The sequence below is a fragment of the Macrotis lagotis genome, chromosome 6 (genome assembly GCF_037893015.1).
Source record: "Macrotis lagotis isolate mMagLag1 chromosome 6, bilby.v1.9.chrom.fasta, whole genome shotgun sequence".
Lineage (NCBI taxonomy): Eukaryota > Metazoa > Chordata > Mammalia > Peramelemorphia > Peramelidae > Macrotis > Macrotis lagotis.
Genome location: NC_133663.1, coordinates 43512543 through 43529095, shown reverse-complemented (window position 1 = coordinate 43529095; position 16553 = coordinate 43512543). Strand labels below are relative to the sequence as shown.

The 16553-nt window shown below is 41.1% G+C and overlaps 1 protein-coding gene across 10 annotated transcripts in view; it reads right to left on the bottom strand.

Annotated features, from left to right (window-relative positions):
* The window catches only part of ATP11B (ATPase phospholipid transporting 11B (putative)), a 151067-nt gene extending 134860 nt beyond the window's left edge, over positions 1 to 16207 (bottom strand). For all 10 annotated transcript variants that reach the window (XR_012469335.1, XM_074191008.1, XM_074191013.1 and 7 more), the window contains exon 1: positions 16015 to 16207. Coding sequence is in view for 9 of the 10 variants with exons in the window: in XM_074191008.1 (XP_074047109.1) it covers positions 16015 to 16041 (27 nt within the window). In the remaining variant the exon portion in view is untranslated. The remainder of the gene's footprint in view (positions 1 to 16014) is intronic.
* Positions 16208 to 16553: the final 346 nt, after the last annotated feature.

Genomic DNA, 16553 nt, shown 5'->3' with positions numbered 1-16553 from the left:
CTTGAATGATGAGGCCTAGGTTCTTTTTATGATCATGGATTTCAGTGATCCAATTATTTTTAAATCACCTCTTCTGTATCTATTTTCCAGATCAGTTATTTTTCCAATGAGATATTTCACATTTTCTTCTAGTTTTTCATTCTTTTGGTTTTGTTTCATTATTTTTTAGTTTCCTCACAAAGTCATCAACTTCCCTTTGCTCAACTCTACATTTTAAGGAATCATTTTCTTCAGTGAACTTTTTAACTCTTTTCCCAATTGGCCTATTCTGTTTTCTAAGGTATTCTTTTCTTCATTGGCTTTTTAGACCTTTTTTTCCCATTTGACCCAGTCAGTTTTCTAAGATGTAAATATTTTTCGTGACTCCTTCATTAAGTTGCTGACTCAATTTTCATGATTTTCCCACATTGCTCTCAGTTCTCTTCCCAATTTTTCCTCAACCTTCCTTACTTGATTTTCATAATCTTCTTTGAGCTCTTCTATAGCCTGAGACCAATTCATATTTTTCTTGGAGGCTTTGGATATAGAAACTTCGACTTTGTAATCTTTTGAGTATGTATTTTGATTTACCTTATCACCAAAGTAACTTTCTATGGTCAGATTTTTTTTCATGTTGCCTGCTCACTTCCCCAGTCTTTGACTAGATTTTAACTCTGGTAAGAGAGGGCTCTGCTTCCTGTGTGGAGGGTTCCAAGCTTTTCAGGCTTTTTTGCAGCTGCTTTCAAGATTCTAGGCACTTGCAAATTTTCAATTCTTCCAAGGCCTTATGCTCTAAAGAGAGGTTTTGACTACTCTCCTGAACTGTGCTCTGGTCTTTGTGGGGCCACCAGTACTCCTTTCTGCCTTGGAACTTTGAGGAGGGTCCCTGCTCCACAAGGACTACAATCTCTGCTGTTCTGCTCCTTCTCCTGGATTGGGGCCCCCTACTGTGACACAGATCTGAGAATGGGCAAAGGCACAGTGTCCTGCCTCAGTGACAACAAGACCCCCTCAATTTCCTTCCAATTCCCTTACCACACATGGGCTAAGAGCTCCAGAGGCAGCTGCCTCTGCTGATTCAGTGTTCCCAAGACCTGCTTCTGGTCTGCTGGGGCTGGCTCCAATCTCACCCTGATGGGGCAGACTTTCCCTGCTAACCTTCCAAGACATACCATGGGCTGGAGAGGTCTGGATCCCACCCCTGCTGCCACAGACCAGGCACCCTGCAGTCTCTTCCTTGATTACTGGGCCCCTGCTCTAAGCTCCTCTCACTCTGGTGCAGAAGGAAGATCCCACTGAGCTTCCAAGTTGTCTTGGGCTGAAAAAACTGTTTCATTCCATCTTTTTGTGGAATTTGTTTAGAATCCTTATTTAAAGGAATCTGGAGTGGTTTTGATGCAGGGGAAAGATGAAAAGAATTGTGAAAGTAGAAATTGGATGGAGATGTAAATTGACCACCAGCTATTCTTGAGATGTAAATTGACTAGAAGTAGAGAATTATGATTGTAATAGAAACAATCTGTAATGTCAAATTGGGTGGAGATCACCATTATCATTGATTCATTGTTTAATGTAAAATTTGTATCCTGATTTCAAGGTAGCCTGGGTATACATCTGGAGGTTGGGCAGGTGAAGGAGGCAGGGATCAGGTACACATCATGGGTGACATGGGTTACTTTACTAAGCAAGGTATAATGCAGTAAATCCAGGCGGGATGTATCTGGTCCAGGCCCAGAGCAAGGCAGCAGCAATAAGCAGATAGTGGGATGGCCTGAGGAGACCCTGCAGGGGATTTAAAGTGAAGCATGGCTTGGGTTCTGGGGCCAGTTTACAATGACAAAAGAAATGCCAAGAAGCAGTAAATCTAAAAAAAGAGTAGGAAGAAAGGAGGGAAAATGGAAGGAAGGGAAAGAGAAAAGGAGAGAAAGAATGCAAGAAAGAAAAGAGTATAGAAAATTTCTGAGGCTGTCATACTGTGCAAGAAAACATAACTGGAGCTATATTTGTTTTACCTAAGCTTTAGGGTACAATTTTAACCAGGGACATGAAGACAGCATACTTAACAGAAATTATAAAATAAATAAATAAATATATATATATATATATATATATATTTTTTTTTTTCATAAAAAGAGTTGGGGGTGATTGGACCTCCATAAAACTATGTTTGCTCAACAGCTATAGATGACTATCTATCTATCTATCTATCTATATATATATATATACACACACACACACACACAATCACACTGTGAAACTAAAACTCACTGGATCTTTGTTCCAACCATGTGTTAAAGCAAATTTTTTTTAAATAATGTGCACAAAAATATATACTGCTCAAAAAATACTGAACTTTTCCTATTTTCACTCCCTTCTGTTTTGAAACATTAAATTTCACTCATAACATTCAACATTTTATTTCTTTCTTTTCTCAAGTTTACAAGTAAAGAAGTAGTGGCTAACAACAGAAGAACAAACTTCCTCTGTTTCCAATCTGAGATAGAAGTATGAGCACACAGTGTGGGTATTGAAGAAGGTAAATCCTTTAATTTCTACCATATATGTGACTTCACAGGCTAGATATAGTCTATATTGTTTTCATTACTTTTGAAAAATTTTACAAGAATGATAGAATGGATGAGAGCAACAGATCTTCATTAGTCATCATTTTTCCTTTACTTTTAAAGAGCATTGTTCCTTCAACTCGTATACAAAGATTCTACTATAAAAATCTTAAAATTACAGAAAAGGAAGAGACCTCCCAGACCATCTCAATTTGTAACTCAACTAGAATCCCCTTGACCCCAAAGCAAACAAATGAAGGGAAATATGTTTACTACTTAAAGAGGACAGCTTTAATTATTTTGCCCTTTTGCTATTTCCATTCTCTGGATTCTATTCCCTATAGTCAGAGAATTAAATTCTCTCTTCCATGTGAGAATTCTTCAAATTATTCAAGGACAGCTTTTATGTGACCTCTTATATGGACTATTCTTAAAACTAGATATCTGATCAGTCTTCATCTGGATGCCAGGTCCTTTACCATGTTTATTGTTTTCCTCTAGATTCTCTCTGACTTAATAATGATCTTAAAAATTCTTAATTTCCTTTCATAAAATCTAAATTATAAGTTTTGAATGACAACCACACAGGTAAACCAAAATAAGAATTTGTCAACTATCAAATATTCAAATAATATACAAATTTTCAAAATGTGAGAAAAAAAGGACTCTTCTAAATTCGTTATATGACAAATATAATTCTAATACCTCAGAGATACAGCAAAAAAGGACTTTATATAATATTATTGTTAATGCATAGTGATTCAAAATTTCAAATAAAATTCTCTCAAACTAAAGCAATTTACCCAAAAGAAAAAAATCATTCATTATGATCAATTTGGAATTACAGCAGGGATTTAAATAGTCAAGCATTAGGAAAACAATTACTACAATTAATTAAAAACAAAAAAATGGCCCTCCTTTGATACCTCTCAGAATTTCTATTAAGAATTCAAGACCCTGGGGAGGCTAAGGTGGTGCAGTGGATAAAGCACCTGCCCTGGAGTCAGGAGTACCTGGGTTCAAATTTGTTCTCAAACACTTAATATTTACCTAGCTGTGTGGCCTAGGGCAAGCCACTTTAACCCTATTTGCCTTGCAAAAACCTAAAAAAAAAAAAAAAAAAAAAAAGAATTCAAAAACCCCCCCACTCCTTTTTCTTTTATAAGGATGTCTTCCCCATTAGAATGTAAGTTCCTTGGAGGAAATGACAGTCTTGTTTTGGGTGGGTGGGTAACAGGATGACATTTATATCACTTCCTCATCCTGAATCTAGCATAGTGCTGGCACATAGTTAAGTGCTTAATTAGGGATTAATAAATTGATAAATTCAAAATGCACATGTAATATTAATTTTAAAGATATAATCTTTGGTAAAGAAACAGATCATATTTAAAAAGGAGGCATGTCATATAACTTCCACAGATAATAGCAATGTAAGCATTCTTAATCAAATGATGGAGAGATAGAAAATTTAAAAAGATAAAACAGATAAATCTGATTACATAAAATTGAAATATTTTTGTTCAAACAAAATTAATGTCTCTAGGATAAAAAAAAATCTTTGTACTAAATCCCTCTGATAAGTTTGGTTTCTAAGACACATTAAAACGTGTAAGACACACCCTTTTCTGAAAAATTTGGGGTCTAAAAACTGGGAGTGTCTCATACAGTGGTTAAACATTTTTTGACTTAACATTTTTCCCTTTTTCGCACTTGTCTTTGCACTCATGATTTCACATTTGTTACCAGTATATTATGTAAGCTTTTGCCACATTCTACCCAGAAATGGCTCAAAAACTTTTCATCCAATGCTGAATTCAAGTTCAAAGTGATCCAGTTTGCCAAAATGAATGGAAATCATGCAGCTGAGCATAGGTTCCTTCCTTCTCCAACTGAGAAAATAATCCAAGACTGGATATGAAAGGAGAAAGCCAACTGAAGACTCCCTGGCAGAAGGACATGAGAGCCAAGGCAGCCAAATGACCTTAGTTAGAAAGGGAATTGAAAAGATGAATTGGGGGGCAGAGCCAAGATGGCAACAAGAGCACATCCTGCCTTGGGTGCTCTCTCATAAAACTTCTAAACTAAGGACTCTAACTAAACTTTCGAGAGACAGAACCCACAGAGGGACCCAGTGAGGCAGTTCTCCTACTCAAGGTAACCTGGAAAAGAGCAGAAAGGCTCTGCTCCCCAAGGTCAGAGGGGCAGCCCCCAAGAGTGAAAGAACGTCAGCCTCCCAGAGGCAGCCCCAGAGCGCTGGGAGCCGTGGCTCACAGCAGCGGGGGAGTCTCCTGAGCTGCATCCCGGGGAGCACTGGCACAAATTGGGGGAACAGCGGGGGACCTCAGCCAGAGTGAGCATGTGGAGCCCAGCCCTCAGGGCACACACGGAGCAGCATGGCCAAGGCAGCCCAGATCCAGGAACAGAAGCAGGCGGAGCAGGTAAGCATGAGCCCATCAAACCCAGGGAGGGGAGTGAAGAGAGAGACTGCAGAGCTCTGTCCTCTGCCCCTGGAACAGGACTCTGGGGCTCTGACCACATTCAGATCCTGATCCCAGTCTAGGCCCCCCCATAGAACAGCAGCCCCCCCCACCTCAGCCCCGTGGCAGAGGGGGGAGCATATGGTCATCCACAGACCAGGAGGGAGGACAGAGTCTCACACACTGAGACCCTGGTGGGAGTGTCCCAAAAGCTCAGGAAGCACCCCCAAAACCAGGCTCAGGCTGGGAAAATGAGCAAGAAGAGAAACAAGAGTAACACCACTGAGAAATATTTTGCCTGTGAACCCAAGAAGGATCAATATACTCAGTCTGAAGATGAGGAAGCACAAGCTCCTGCATCTAAAGACTCCAAGAAAAACAGAAATTGGGCTCAGGCCATGATAGAGCTCAAAAAAGACTTTGAAAATCAAGTGAGGGAGTTAGAAGAAAAACTGGGAAAAGAAATGAGAGAGATGCAGGAAAAACATGAAAATGAAGTCAGCAGCTTAGTCAAGGAGATCCAAAAAAATGCTGAAGAAAATAACATGTTAAAAACCAGCTTAGGTCACATGGATAAAACAGTCCAAAAAGTTATTGAGGAGAAGAATTCTTTAAAAAGCAGAATTGGCCAGATGGAAAAAGAGGTAAGAAAGCTCTCTGAGAAAAATAAATCCTTCAGAAAAAGAATGGAACTCAGGGAGATTGATGAATTTATGAGAAATCATGACTCAATACTTCAAAACCAAAAGAATGAAAAATTAGAAGAAAATGGGAAATATCTCATTGAAAAAACAACTGATATGGAAAACAGACCTAGGAAAGATAATTTAAAAATTATTGGAATACCTGAAAATCATCATGATCAGGAAAAGAGCCTTGACATCATTTTCAAAGAATTACTACAGGAAAATTGCCCTGATATCCTAGAAGCAGAGGGCAAAATAGAAATGGAGAGGATCCACCGATCCCCCCCGAGAAAGAGATCCCCCAAAAAACCAACCCCTAGGAATATTATAGCCAACTTCCAGAACTCCCAAGTCAAAGAGAAAATATTACAAGCAGCCAGGACACAATTCAAATATCGTGGAGCTGCAGTCAAGATCACACAGGACTTAGCAGCAGCTACATTGGAAGCTCACAGGGCTTGGAATACAATATACTGGAAGGCAAAAAGAGCTTAGAATGCAACCGAGAATCAACTACCCAGGCAAGGCTGAATGTCCTCTTCCAGGGAAAAAGATGGACTTTCAATGAAACAGGGCAATTTCAAATGTTCCTGCTGGAATGGCCAGAGCTGAACAGAAGGTTTGATCTTCAGATACAGGACTCAGGTGAAGCATAGAGAGTGGAGGAGAAGGGGAAAATATGAGGGACTTGATGATGATGAACTACATGTATTCCTGCATAGAAAAATGACACTGATAATACTCATATGAACCTTCTCAGTTAATAGAGCAGGTAGAGGGAGCTTTTATAATTGAAGTACAGGAGAAAGCTGAATGTGAAGATAAAATATGGTATAAAAATGGAGTCAATAGAAAAAAGGGAAATGTAATGGGAGAAAGAAAAAGGAGGGGGAATAGGCCAAGATATTTCATATAAGATTTTTCTTTATTACAATGAAGTATTGCAATGATATGGAAAAGGGGAAGGCAAGAGGGAATGAGGGGATCTTCGCTCTCATCAGAGGTGGCTAGGAGAGGAAACAGCATATATACTCAATGGGGTATAGGCATCTGGAATAAGAATTGGGGGTACAGGGGGAAGGGGTGGTGATGTGAATGAAGGAGGAGAGGATGGACCATTGGGGGGGGGAGTGGTCAGATATAACACATTTTCTTTCTTACTTCTTGCAAGGGGCTGGGATTGGATGGCCTACCCAGGACCATAAGGCCAGGTGGATGCTGGCCCTAAGCTAAGGGGTGGTAGGGGGGATTGGGGCCTCTTGGTCCCAGAGCCGGAGATCTGTCTGCTGTGCCTCTCAGCTACCCTACAGCAGAGTCAGAGTGAAAGGAGAGAGAAAATATAGTACATGGTAGTGGAGAAATATGAAAGGAGAGAGTTGTGATCAGCAATGGCAAAATATGGAAGTAATTTTTGCAATGGATTTATCATAAAGAATGTGATCCACCTGTGACAGAGTTGGTGGTGTTGGAACAAGGACTGAAGCACATTTTTTATTATTATTATTTTCTGGGGGGTGTTGCAGGGCAAATGGGGCTGGGTGGCCTGCCTGGGGCCACATAGCAGGGTGATCTTCGGGTGTCTGAGGCCAGATTTGGACCTGGGTGCTCCTGGCTCAAGGGCCAATGCTCTGTCCACCACCCAGCCACCCCTACTATTATTACTATTTTATTTTATTTTGGGTCTTTTTTTCTTTTTTTTGGTTTTTGCAGAGCAGTGGGGTTCAGGTGGCTTGCTTGTGACAAGGCTGGGTGATTGTTGGGTGTACCGGGCCAGATGTGGGCTCAGGTGCTCATGGCTCCAGGGCTGGTGCTCCGTCCATTGAGCCACCTGGCCATACCTACAATTATTACTATTATTTTTAATTTTAATTTTTTTCTCTCCCCATTACTTTATCGCTCAAGCAAGTCTATATTTATGGGGGGAGGGGTATTTCATTTACTCTTTAACAAGAATATTTTATTAATGTATAAAATTTTTTTTTACAAAATGAGAATAAATATTAAATTAAAAAAAAAAGAAAAGATGAATGGAAGAGCAAAGGGACAGTGGAATCCCTGTGTCCAGAAAGATGGTTCAGCAGGAGGCCGGAAGAATTGCTGATGAAAAAGAAGTGACTGATTTCAAAGGAGGACACAATGGGTGCTTCAGGTTCATGAAACTTGAATGAATGGACTGAGCATGTGTCCATGTACTAGACTTGTCCAAGGAGTGCCTGTGGTCAACCCCAGACCAGAGCACAGGCAGGAGAGCGGTCTGAATCTCTCCTAAGACACGATTTATCATCACACAGAGATGAGGACAAGCTCATGGATGGGCATTTTGACAGCAATGAGGAGTTGTATGAATTTTATGAAAAATAAAACTGGAGTTCGATAACTTTATATCGTACATTTTTAAAAAATGTTTGGCCCCAGAATTAAGCTGCATGAGCATCTTATACATAGGGAAATATGGTACATAAGATCAAAAGTCATTCTCCAAAAAGTTATATCTAAGGATATAAACAGACATTTCTCAAAAGAAGTTTGCAAACTTTTAACTGAAAGAGAATGCTCCAAATCAGTAAGAAGAAAAATGCAAATCAAAACCACCCAGGTTTCTTTCACCTCATACTCCATACAGGATGACAAAAGAGAGGGAGAGTCACTGTTTGAGGGTAGCAGAAAGACTGGCAGGTATAATGTGAAGGAGAGGTATGGGGCTGACAGCAATGAATGTCAGTGGAGTTAAAACTAAGCAGTGCAACTGCTGGAAAAAGTAAATCTTGCTGACCAAGGGCAGGTCCAAAGAGACGAGTTTTGCTCTAGGCTTGAGCCCCTAGCCCTCCAACCAGAGGAACCAAGGAAACTAAAGATACTGAAAAAGTGTGATTCTCAGAGTTGAAGCAATCTCAGTTTCCAGAGACTGAATTAATGGGGAAGGGGGAGAGATAATGATAGTAGAGTCAGATCCAAGCACCACAACTAATGGGAAACAGCTAACAGTATAGCCAGGAAAGCACGAAGATACAATGAAATGTGTAAACTGATAGACATTAATGAAGCACAATCAGGAAAACAATACACACACACACACTTTGACAACATATATACTCTGACAACATAAATGGAAGAATGATCACCAAAAAAAAAATAAAAAAAATTAATGATGCGAAATAATAAAAAACAAGTTTAATTCCAAAGAAGAGATCTGAGATGTTACTTCCCACTGGGTTGGTCCTTAGGTATGGAATAACACAATAAAATCAGATTGGGAGAAATATCATTTAGGTTTGCTGAATTTTCCTTCTCTTCCTCTATCTTTAATATATATATATATATATATATATATATATATATATATATATATATATATATATGTATATTCTTTGTTATATGGGATTGTTCTCTAGGAGACAGAAGGTGGAATAGTAAGAAAATCTAGTCAATGTGAAAACATAAGATATAAATAAAAATCTATTTTTAAAACAGAATGTTTTTAATGTTATATAAGATACTTATAAGTAAAACATCTGAAAATAATTCAGCCACCAAAAGCACATAATACACAATAAAAAATTAAACTTATCTCCTTTTATATTACTAATATTAAAACATTCATCCTTTTGGTTTCCTTCCAGAGATATGCCAAAGCCAAATAAGTTTCCTCTAGCCTGCAATCCAATCAGAAGAAACAAGAAGTTTCAATGCATGCCTCATTTATTTCACTGTGAGGGAAATTTACTGGGCTAGTTGTGATTTCACACATGAATGTGTCTAACCTGAAATTCTGCTTTAAGAGAAATTTTCTAGAAACAGTTCCTCATAAGCTAAGCTATAATTCAAGGGAGCTATTGAGAATTCACTCAAAATGAAAACATAAAATAAAGGGCATGAATCTTGATGTTTGAAAACCTAAAAGAAAATAAGAATGGGGGGGGGGGGGACAAAATTCAGATAAGGATATTTTGCAGTGGATAGAGCACCAGCCCTGGAGTCAGGAGCAACTGAATTTAAATCCGATCTCAGACACAGAATAATTACCTAGCTTACCTTGGGTAAGTCACGTAACCCCAATGCCTAGTAAAAACTAAACAAACAAAAAAGAATACTTTGCTGATGTGGAAAGGACAAGATCTAAGCAAAGAACGTATGCATGTATGTATATATGACAAATTGGAGATAATCTCAAAGGATAGAAAGTCACTAAAGATTAAGGAGTAGGGGGAAAGCCTTCTTTGCAGAAAGGGAGGCTTTTGAAGAAAAGCCAGGAAGCCAGGAGCTGGAGAAGAGCAGGGAGAGAATTCTCCCTTGCAAAGAGCAAGGGACAAGGATTTGGAAATGGGGGCAATCTTGTCACAGAACAGTTAAGAAGCCAGTGTCACTGGATTACAGAGTCCAGGGAAAGGAGTAATGTTTAGGAAGACTGGAAATTTAAGAAGATACCAGGCAATCACAGCCCTAAAACTCAAACTGAAGGTTTTGGATATTTCATTCTAGAGTAAGAAAAAGCCACTGGAGTTTCTCCAATGGGGGTTGGGGAAGCAGCACAGTCAGACCTGGGCTTTCAGAAGATCAGTCTGATAGTAGGCGACTGTTCTGGTACAGTTGTGAGATCACGAGGGCCTAGACCAGGGTGGTCACAGTAGCTAGCATGTCTATGGGATAACCAATTATAGAAACAAGCAGAGGGTCAGATCAAGACACTGCAGCATCATCACAGGCCAACACCTGGGAAGTATTTAGCTTGAGAACCTCTACTTATTGCTGCTAGGAATTTTAAGAATCTTGTCATGACTGCCTCTTAAAAAAATGAACTATTTGAGTAATTTAGGAAATATATCTCAACATCAGAGCATCACCTTAAAGGAAAGCAAAAATTCAAAAGATCCATCCTAAAATAAAATTCCTAGATTCAAATCACCCAAAAAAATGTGACAGTCACTCAAATGAGGTTGTCACTGAAGAAAACCCTTCCAAACCTACTTTGCCCCATATCTCTTTCTCCAAAACAGTATGATGAATTGGAAAAGACAGCCTCAAGGAAGTTAGGTTCTCAAATAAAGAGGCCTGCATTTCATCTTCTAAAGCAGCACAAGCTGAAAAGAAGGCTTCTTTCCTGAGCACTCACATTTATCTAATTTATATTTCTAACAATATGAAAATGTATTTTCACATACATTTGAAGCAAAATTGAATTCACATACAAATAAAGACAAACAATTCTGCTTCACTTACAGCATAAAATGTCCTTCTCAAAAACTACATCGTTACCTGTCTCTGTGTGTAAATGTATACATATACATCTATGTGTATTTATACACACATAGATATATTAAAGTTGGTAAGCCTACAATTTACTACACAGCATTAACATGCTTCCCTAATGGCAATAGCAATCCTTCAAACCTAAACAATAAGACGGAGAGAGTGTTGAATTTGAAATTAGGAAGACAAACCAGAGTTCAAATTGTACCTCGGATATTTAATAGCTGTGTGACCCTTGAGCAAATCACTTAACCTTTCTCAGTCTGGGTTCCTTCATCTGTTAAAATGGAAATAACAGCAGCACCTACCTCCCAAGGGTTGTTGTTGTGAAGATCAAATGAGTTAACAGTACACTGCAAATCTTTAAATGCTCTCTAAGTGACAGTTATACTGAAGTAAAAAAAGTTCCATTTCTAAATGATTTTGGTAATTCCTCTATGTCTTTCCTCTGGCTCTGTTATGACACCTCAAATTTTAAATTTATTTTAATGTATAAATGTGAAAATATTAGAAAGCTTGCAAAGAAATCTTACAGGCTTTCTAATAAGTTTAATTAAAATATTAAGATAAAAAAGACATGAGAGAAGGTGGCTAGGTGGCGCAATAGAGCACTGGATAATAATTAGCTGTTTGGCCTTGGGCAATCCACTTAACCCCATTTGCCTTGCAAAAAAATCTTTAAAAAAAAGACTGGAGAGACTATGAATTGTTTCAAAAAGAATATTTTTAAATTCCTGTCTTCATGAGAATGTTCACAAATGCACAACCAGACTACATATAATGAATATAGTATAGAGACAGAATGAGAATTTCTTTCCCTTCAAATAACTTTTAACAGTGATAAAAAGTAATATCAGGATTCTTGGCCTATTTTGTTGGTATCTTTTTGGAATAACAGGTTCTTAACTTGGAGTCTATAAGTAGTTTTTAATATTTTGTTAACTTTTATTTCAACATAATTGGTTTTCTTTGTAATCCCATGTATTGTATTTTATGCATTTAAAAACAAGGAGTACATAGATTTCTCCAGAATGACAACAGTATCTGTGCAACACACATAAAAGTTAAGGCTCTCTTCTAGAACTTGTCAGCAAAAGAATACTGGAAAACTATTTCTCCCTTGAAGAACAAAGGGGAATTATTTTTTTCCATAGCAAAACTTAAAAGTATCTAGGAGGACCAATTAAAAGTATTTGCTTAGTCTGCTGTTTTCACTTGACCTTTTAATCTATTACTTTCACCTAAAATAGCCCAAACACAGATTCAGTCACTAAATCCAGATGTTCCAAAGTTGTAATTCCCTCACTGACCTTATATTCTCTCAATCCAGTATAAAAGATAATAAAAATGCAACCCTGGGGAAGAGTCTGATGATGACACTTATTTTTACATCAACACTACTAAAATGAACACATTCTAACTCCTTTTGTACCACCTCTGTAAAGGAAAACTGTCAACTCCTTTTGGGACTCTCTATCTCTCTACTTATCTATTCCAAAACCTCACCAACAAGCTAGTTCTCCCCTTCCTCTTTCCAGGACCTCTCCCTCTTCTGCCCTTCATTCCCCAGCTCTAGATGAAGCAGATCAACTCAGTCCCTGTTCCTAGATGCCAACATGTGACCCCAGTCTCCTTGAGGACAGGCTCTCTTTGCTGTTTGTATTCGTATTCTCATCACTAGGGGAAGTTACGTGGCCCAGGAGTCAGGAAGTTCAAATTTGGCCTCAGATACTAACTGGGTGACCCTGGGCAAGTCGCTTAATCTCTCTACTTCAGTTCCTCATCTCTGCCAAGAAAACTCTAAATGGGTCATGAAGAGTTGGACAGGGCTGAAAACCAGCTGAACAACAATATATATTCAGAGGATCTGAAAACTTTGAAAATAATTAAACTATTCATATTAGCAAATGAAGTCTAAGATAATGTTTAGGCCCACTAAACTGTTAACTTCCTAGAACTCAGCTAATATCTACAATAAAGAAAACCACAGATACATAAATGATTACAGACTGCAAGTTCTTAAAAATCATTTGAAAGTTTAATATTGCTGAATTTTCTATTTAACAAATCTCCAAAGCAGCATTAAGAAAAGGATATATACACAGAAATACAAAAACAGAGTATCTATGCTGATCTTATAGAACATATGTGTACATAGGTATGCCCTTACATTTGTAATGTATGCATGCATGTGACTTAATTTTCCTCTAATCCTTTCAATCATTCACATAAGATAGCCAATATTGAGAAGCAGTCTCCAAAATGAATCCAGATAAGTTTTAACATCAACTATCACTTCAAAATAATCTCACGAAAAAGGCTTTTATGCAACAGAATTAACTGAACTAAATAAAACTAAGACCAGATGGGCCAAAGTCAAACATTATTTACACATTATCTACCATTAGAAGGTAAACACCTGAAGGACAGAGACTGGTTTTGCTCCTTTTTTTAAAAAAAATCTTCAAGTGCTTACAAGTTCCTGGTTACACAGAAAGCACTTAATTCCTATTGACTAAGACTACTGACTGAGCCAATATTAAAGTTTAATACTACAACATTATAATGGCATCAGAAATCTGGTAGCCTAGTACCAGGAATATTTTAAATTTCTACTACACCTGAATCCAGTTAAAAATAAAAAAAAACTTAAATCATAAAGTCTTATTTTCATTGCCATTAGAACTCCTTTAATACAGGGACAGAAATCATATATTAAAGGCATTGTGGGTTCAAATCCTCTCTGCCACATCTCTCTACAACTTGATTTCCTTATCTGTAATAGAGGAACCTTTAGGTGGCTTCTAAAATTCCTTCCAGCATTAAATCTAGATTTTGTATTTTGTATTGTCCCTAAGATCTATCGCCTAAGTTAAACTGAATTTTTAAAGAAATTTATGTTTTGGAAACAAAGTGAAGACTGAGAGATTGCTTCCCGTGGTGGGTGGGGAGGGAAGTAAGACTGGGGGGCAAATTGTAAAACTCAAACAATATCTTAAACAAAACAAAAGAAATTTATGTTTGCTGTGAAATGTGATAACAAAAAGATGGATTTTAAAAACTATACAAATGGAGGGAATAAAGCAAAAATCAAAATTTCACTTTATTATTATGGTTCCAGAAGAATCCTAGTTCCTGTATAACTGTGTTTTTTATAATGCCCTTCAAACAAGTAAATTAAAATGCTAAATAGTAGATTATTTTATTTCTATATTCCTTCAAAATCATAATAATAATGCACATCATTGCACAGGCTGCATTGGGCTTCTACAGCCAAGAAAAGGTGTATTCTCAATGTAACAGTTAACTTATTTTTTTTTTTGTAAGATATGTTTGTGGCAATACATACTAAGCTGCAATCATTTGGAGTGGTTTTCTCTCTCAATTATTTCTTTAACATTTCACAGTTTTTCAAGGATTGAGGGAGGGGTTGCCCTCTCTTTTCTACAATGATTAAAAGTGACATTAGGATATAGACAAGAATGAAATAGCTACTGTCCTTGAGGGGCTTATGTTCCATCTACTACAGCAATACAACAAGGAGGGGGGGGGGGAGAGGGAGGGAGAGAGGGAGAGAGAGAGAGAGAGAGAGAGAGAGAGAGAGAGAGAGAGAGAAACAGATACAACTAATACAAAGTAAATTGATGAAAAGGAGATCACTAATAACCGAGGGGAATAAGGGAATGCTTCCCTGAAGGAAGCTCTAACCTGAGCTTAGAAGATCACTTCTCTGAATGGCAGAGAAAAGTAGGGATATATTTCAAGAGTGTGACAAGAACAGAGAATTCATTTAAAAAAAAAAAAGAAATGGCATAAAGGAAGGGCTAGAAGGATGGTAGATGCTATCACCATAAGGATAAGCATTTATATTTGGTCTTGAGGACACAAAGATGGCAACTGCAAAGTTTTGTGTCACAGAGTTGCAGGGTTCCACTGTGATATCAAAGGAAGAATGGAGACTAAAAACAGATGATTAGGAAGTGATTTCACTGGTTGTGAAGTGAGGAGGGAGTCAAGTAGGGTGGTGATGGTGAGTGGAAAAAAGGGGGCAGATGTGAGCATAGTTTTGGTTGATCCTTGGCTTCTGAATGGATAGAAGTGCTAAGGGTCAGCTCCAAAGTTTGGGGTCTAGGAGCCCACAAGGATAGCGGGCATGGAGGGAAATACCGATATAGGAAACACAAGCTAGACTGTATCTGCACAAGTCCAGGATTGGGGGTGGGGGTGGGGTTACTTTCTATCAAAAAGACCTTAGACATTTCAGGGTTTTAGAACTAGAAGTGAAGGGGCCGCTAGGTGAAGAAGCCGAGGAGAGAACACCGGCCCCGGAGTCAGGAGTCCCTGGGTTCAAATCCGGCCTCAGACACTTAGTAATGACCTAGCCGTGTGGCCTTGGGCGAGCCGCTGAACCCCGTTGCCTTGCCAAAACCCCCCCAAATTACAAGTGAGCTTGCAATAACAAGCAGAAGCACGACAGTAAAAGAAAAGGAGGATTAATATGACCTTCCAAGGTAGTAATAAAGCTAGAGAGCCAGCATGGGAAACTGCCAAGGCACTCGGGAAGCACCTGCTCTGTGCCGGAGGGCCGCGCCGGCGGCAGCTGCACACGCGCTGCGGGCAGGAGCGGGGCCGGGCCGGGGAGGCGCCGAGGCTCGGGCCGGCGGTCGGGGCCAGGAGGGCGCGCGGAGGCGACCACCCGCCCGAGGGTCAAGGTCACCTGCGCCCCTCCCCGCGTCCACCCGGCGCTGCCTGGGCCCCGAAGGATGACGGCGGCCGGGGCCCCGGTTTTACATCTCCCCCTTTAGGGAGAAAGCTGCGGCCGCCCCCAGGGGCCGAGCCCCGGGCCTCCGGGCCCCCGCCAGCACCTCACCCGGCGAGGCGGGCGGCGCGAGGGAGACAGGAGAGAGAGAGGGGGCGGGGAGGGAGGCCGGGCGGGGGTCAGCGCCCCCGGCCCCGAGGGGAGGGAGGGAGGCCGGGCGGGGGTCAGCGCCCCCGGCCCCGAGGGGAGGGAGGGAGGCCGGGCGGGGGTCAGCGCCCCCGGCCCCCGGGGCCACCTACCAGCTGCTGCCGGACCCAGCGCCACATGCCGCGGCCGCGCCCGCCGCGGGCCCGCGGGGCGACACGGGAGGCCGAGGAGGGGCCGCGGGCCCAGGCCGTCCGAGCAGGACGCGGCCGAGGCCGAGGAGGAGGCGGGGAGGAGGAGGGGGCGGCCTCAGGCGGCGCCTCCACGCCCAGCGCCCGCGGCGCTCCCGGGCTCCTGCGGCCCCGAGCTGCGGCAGGCGCGGCCCCGGCGCCGCCCCGGCCCCGCCCCCTTCCCGGAGGCCGGCCCCGCGGCCGCCGCCCGCATCCTGGGGCCGCCGGACAGAGGCGGCGCGGCGGGGCCGGCGCCGGAAGTGACGCGGGGCGCGCGGCGCGGGGGCGGGGGCGGGGGCGAGCGGGGAACAGCCCTGCGCGCCTGGAGGCCCCGCCGCGCGCCCCCTCACCGCGCGCCCCTCCCCGCCGCGCACCCCTCACAGCGCACCCCCTCCCCACCGCGCGCCCCCTACTGCGCACCCCCCTGCGCGCACCCCCTCCCCGCCGCGCGCCCCCTACTGCGC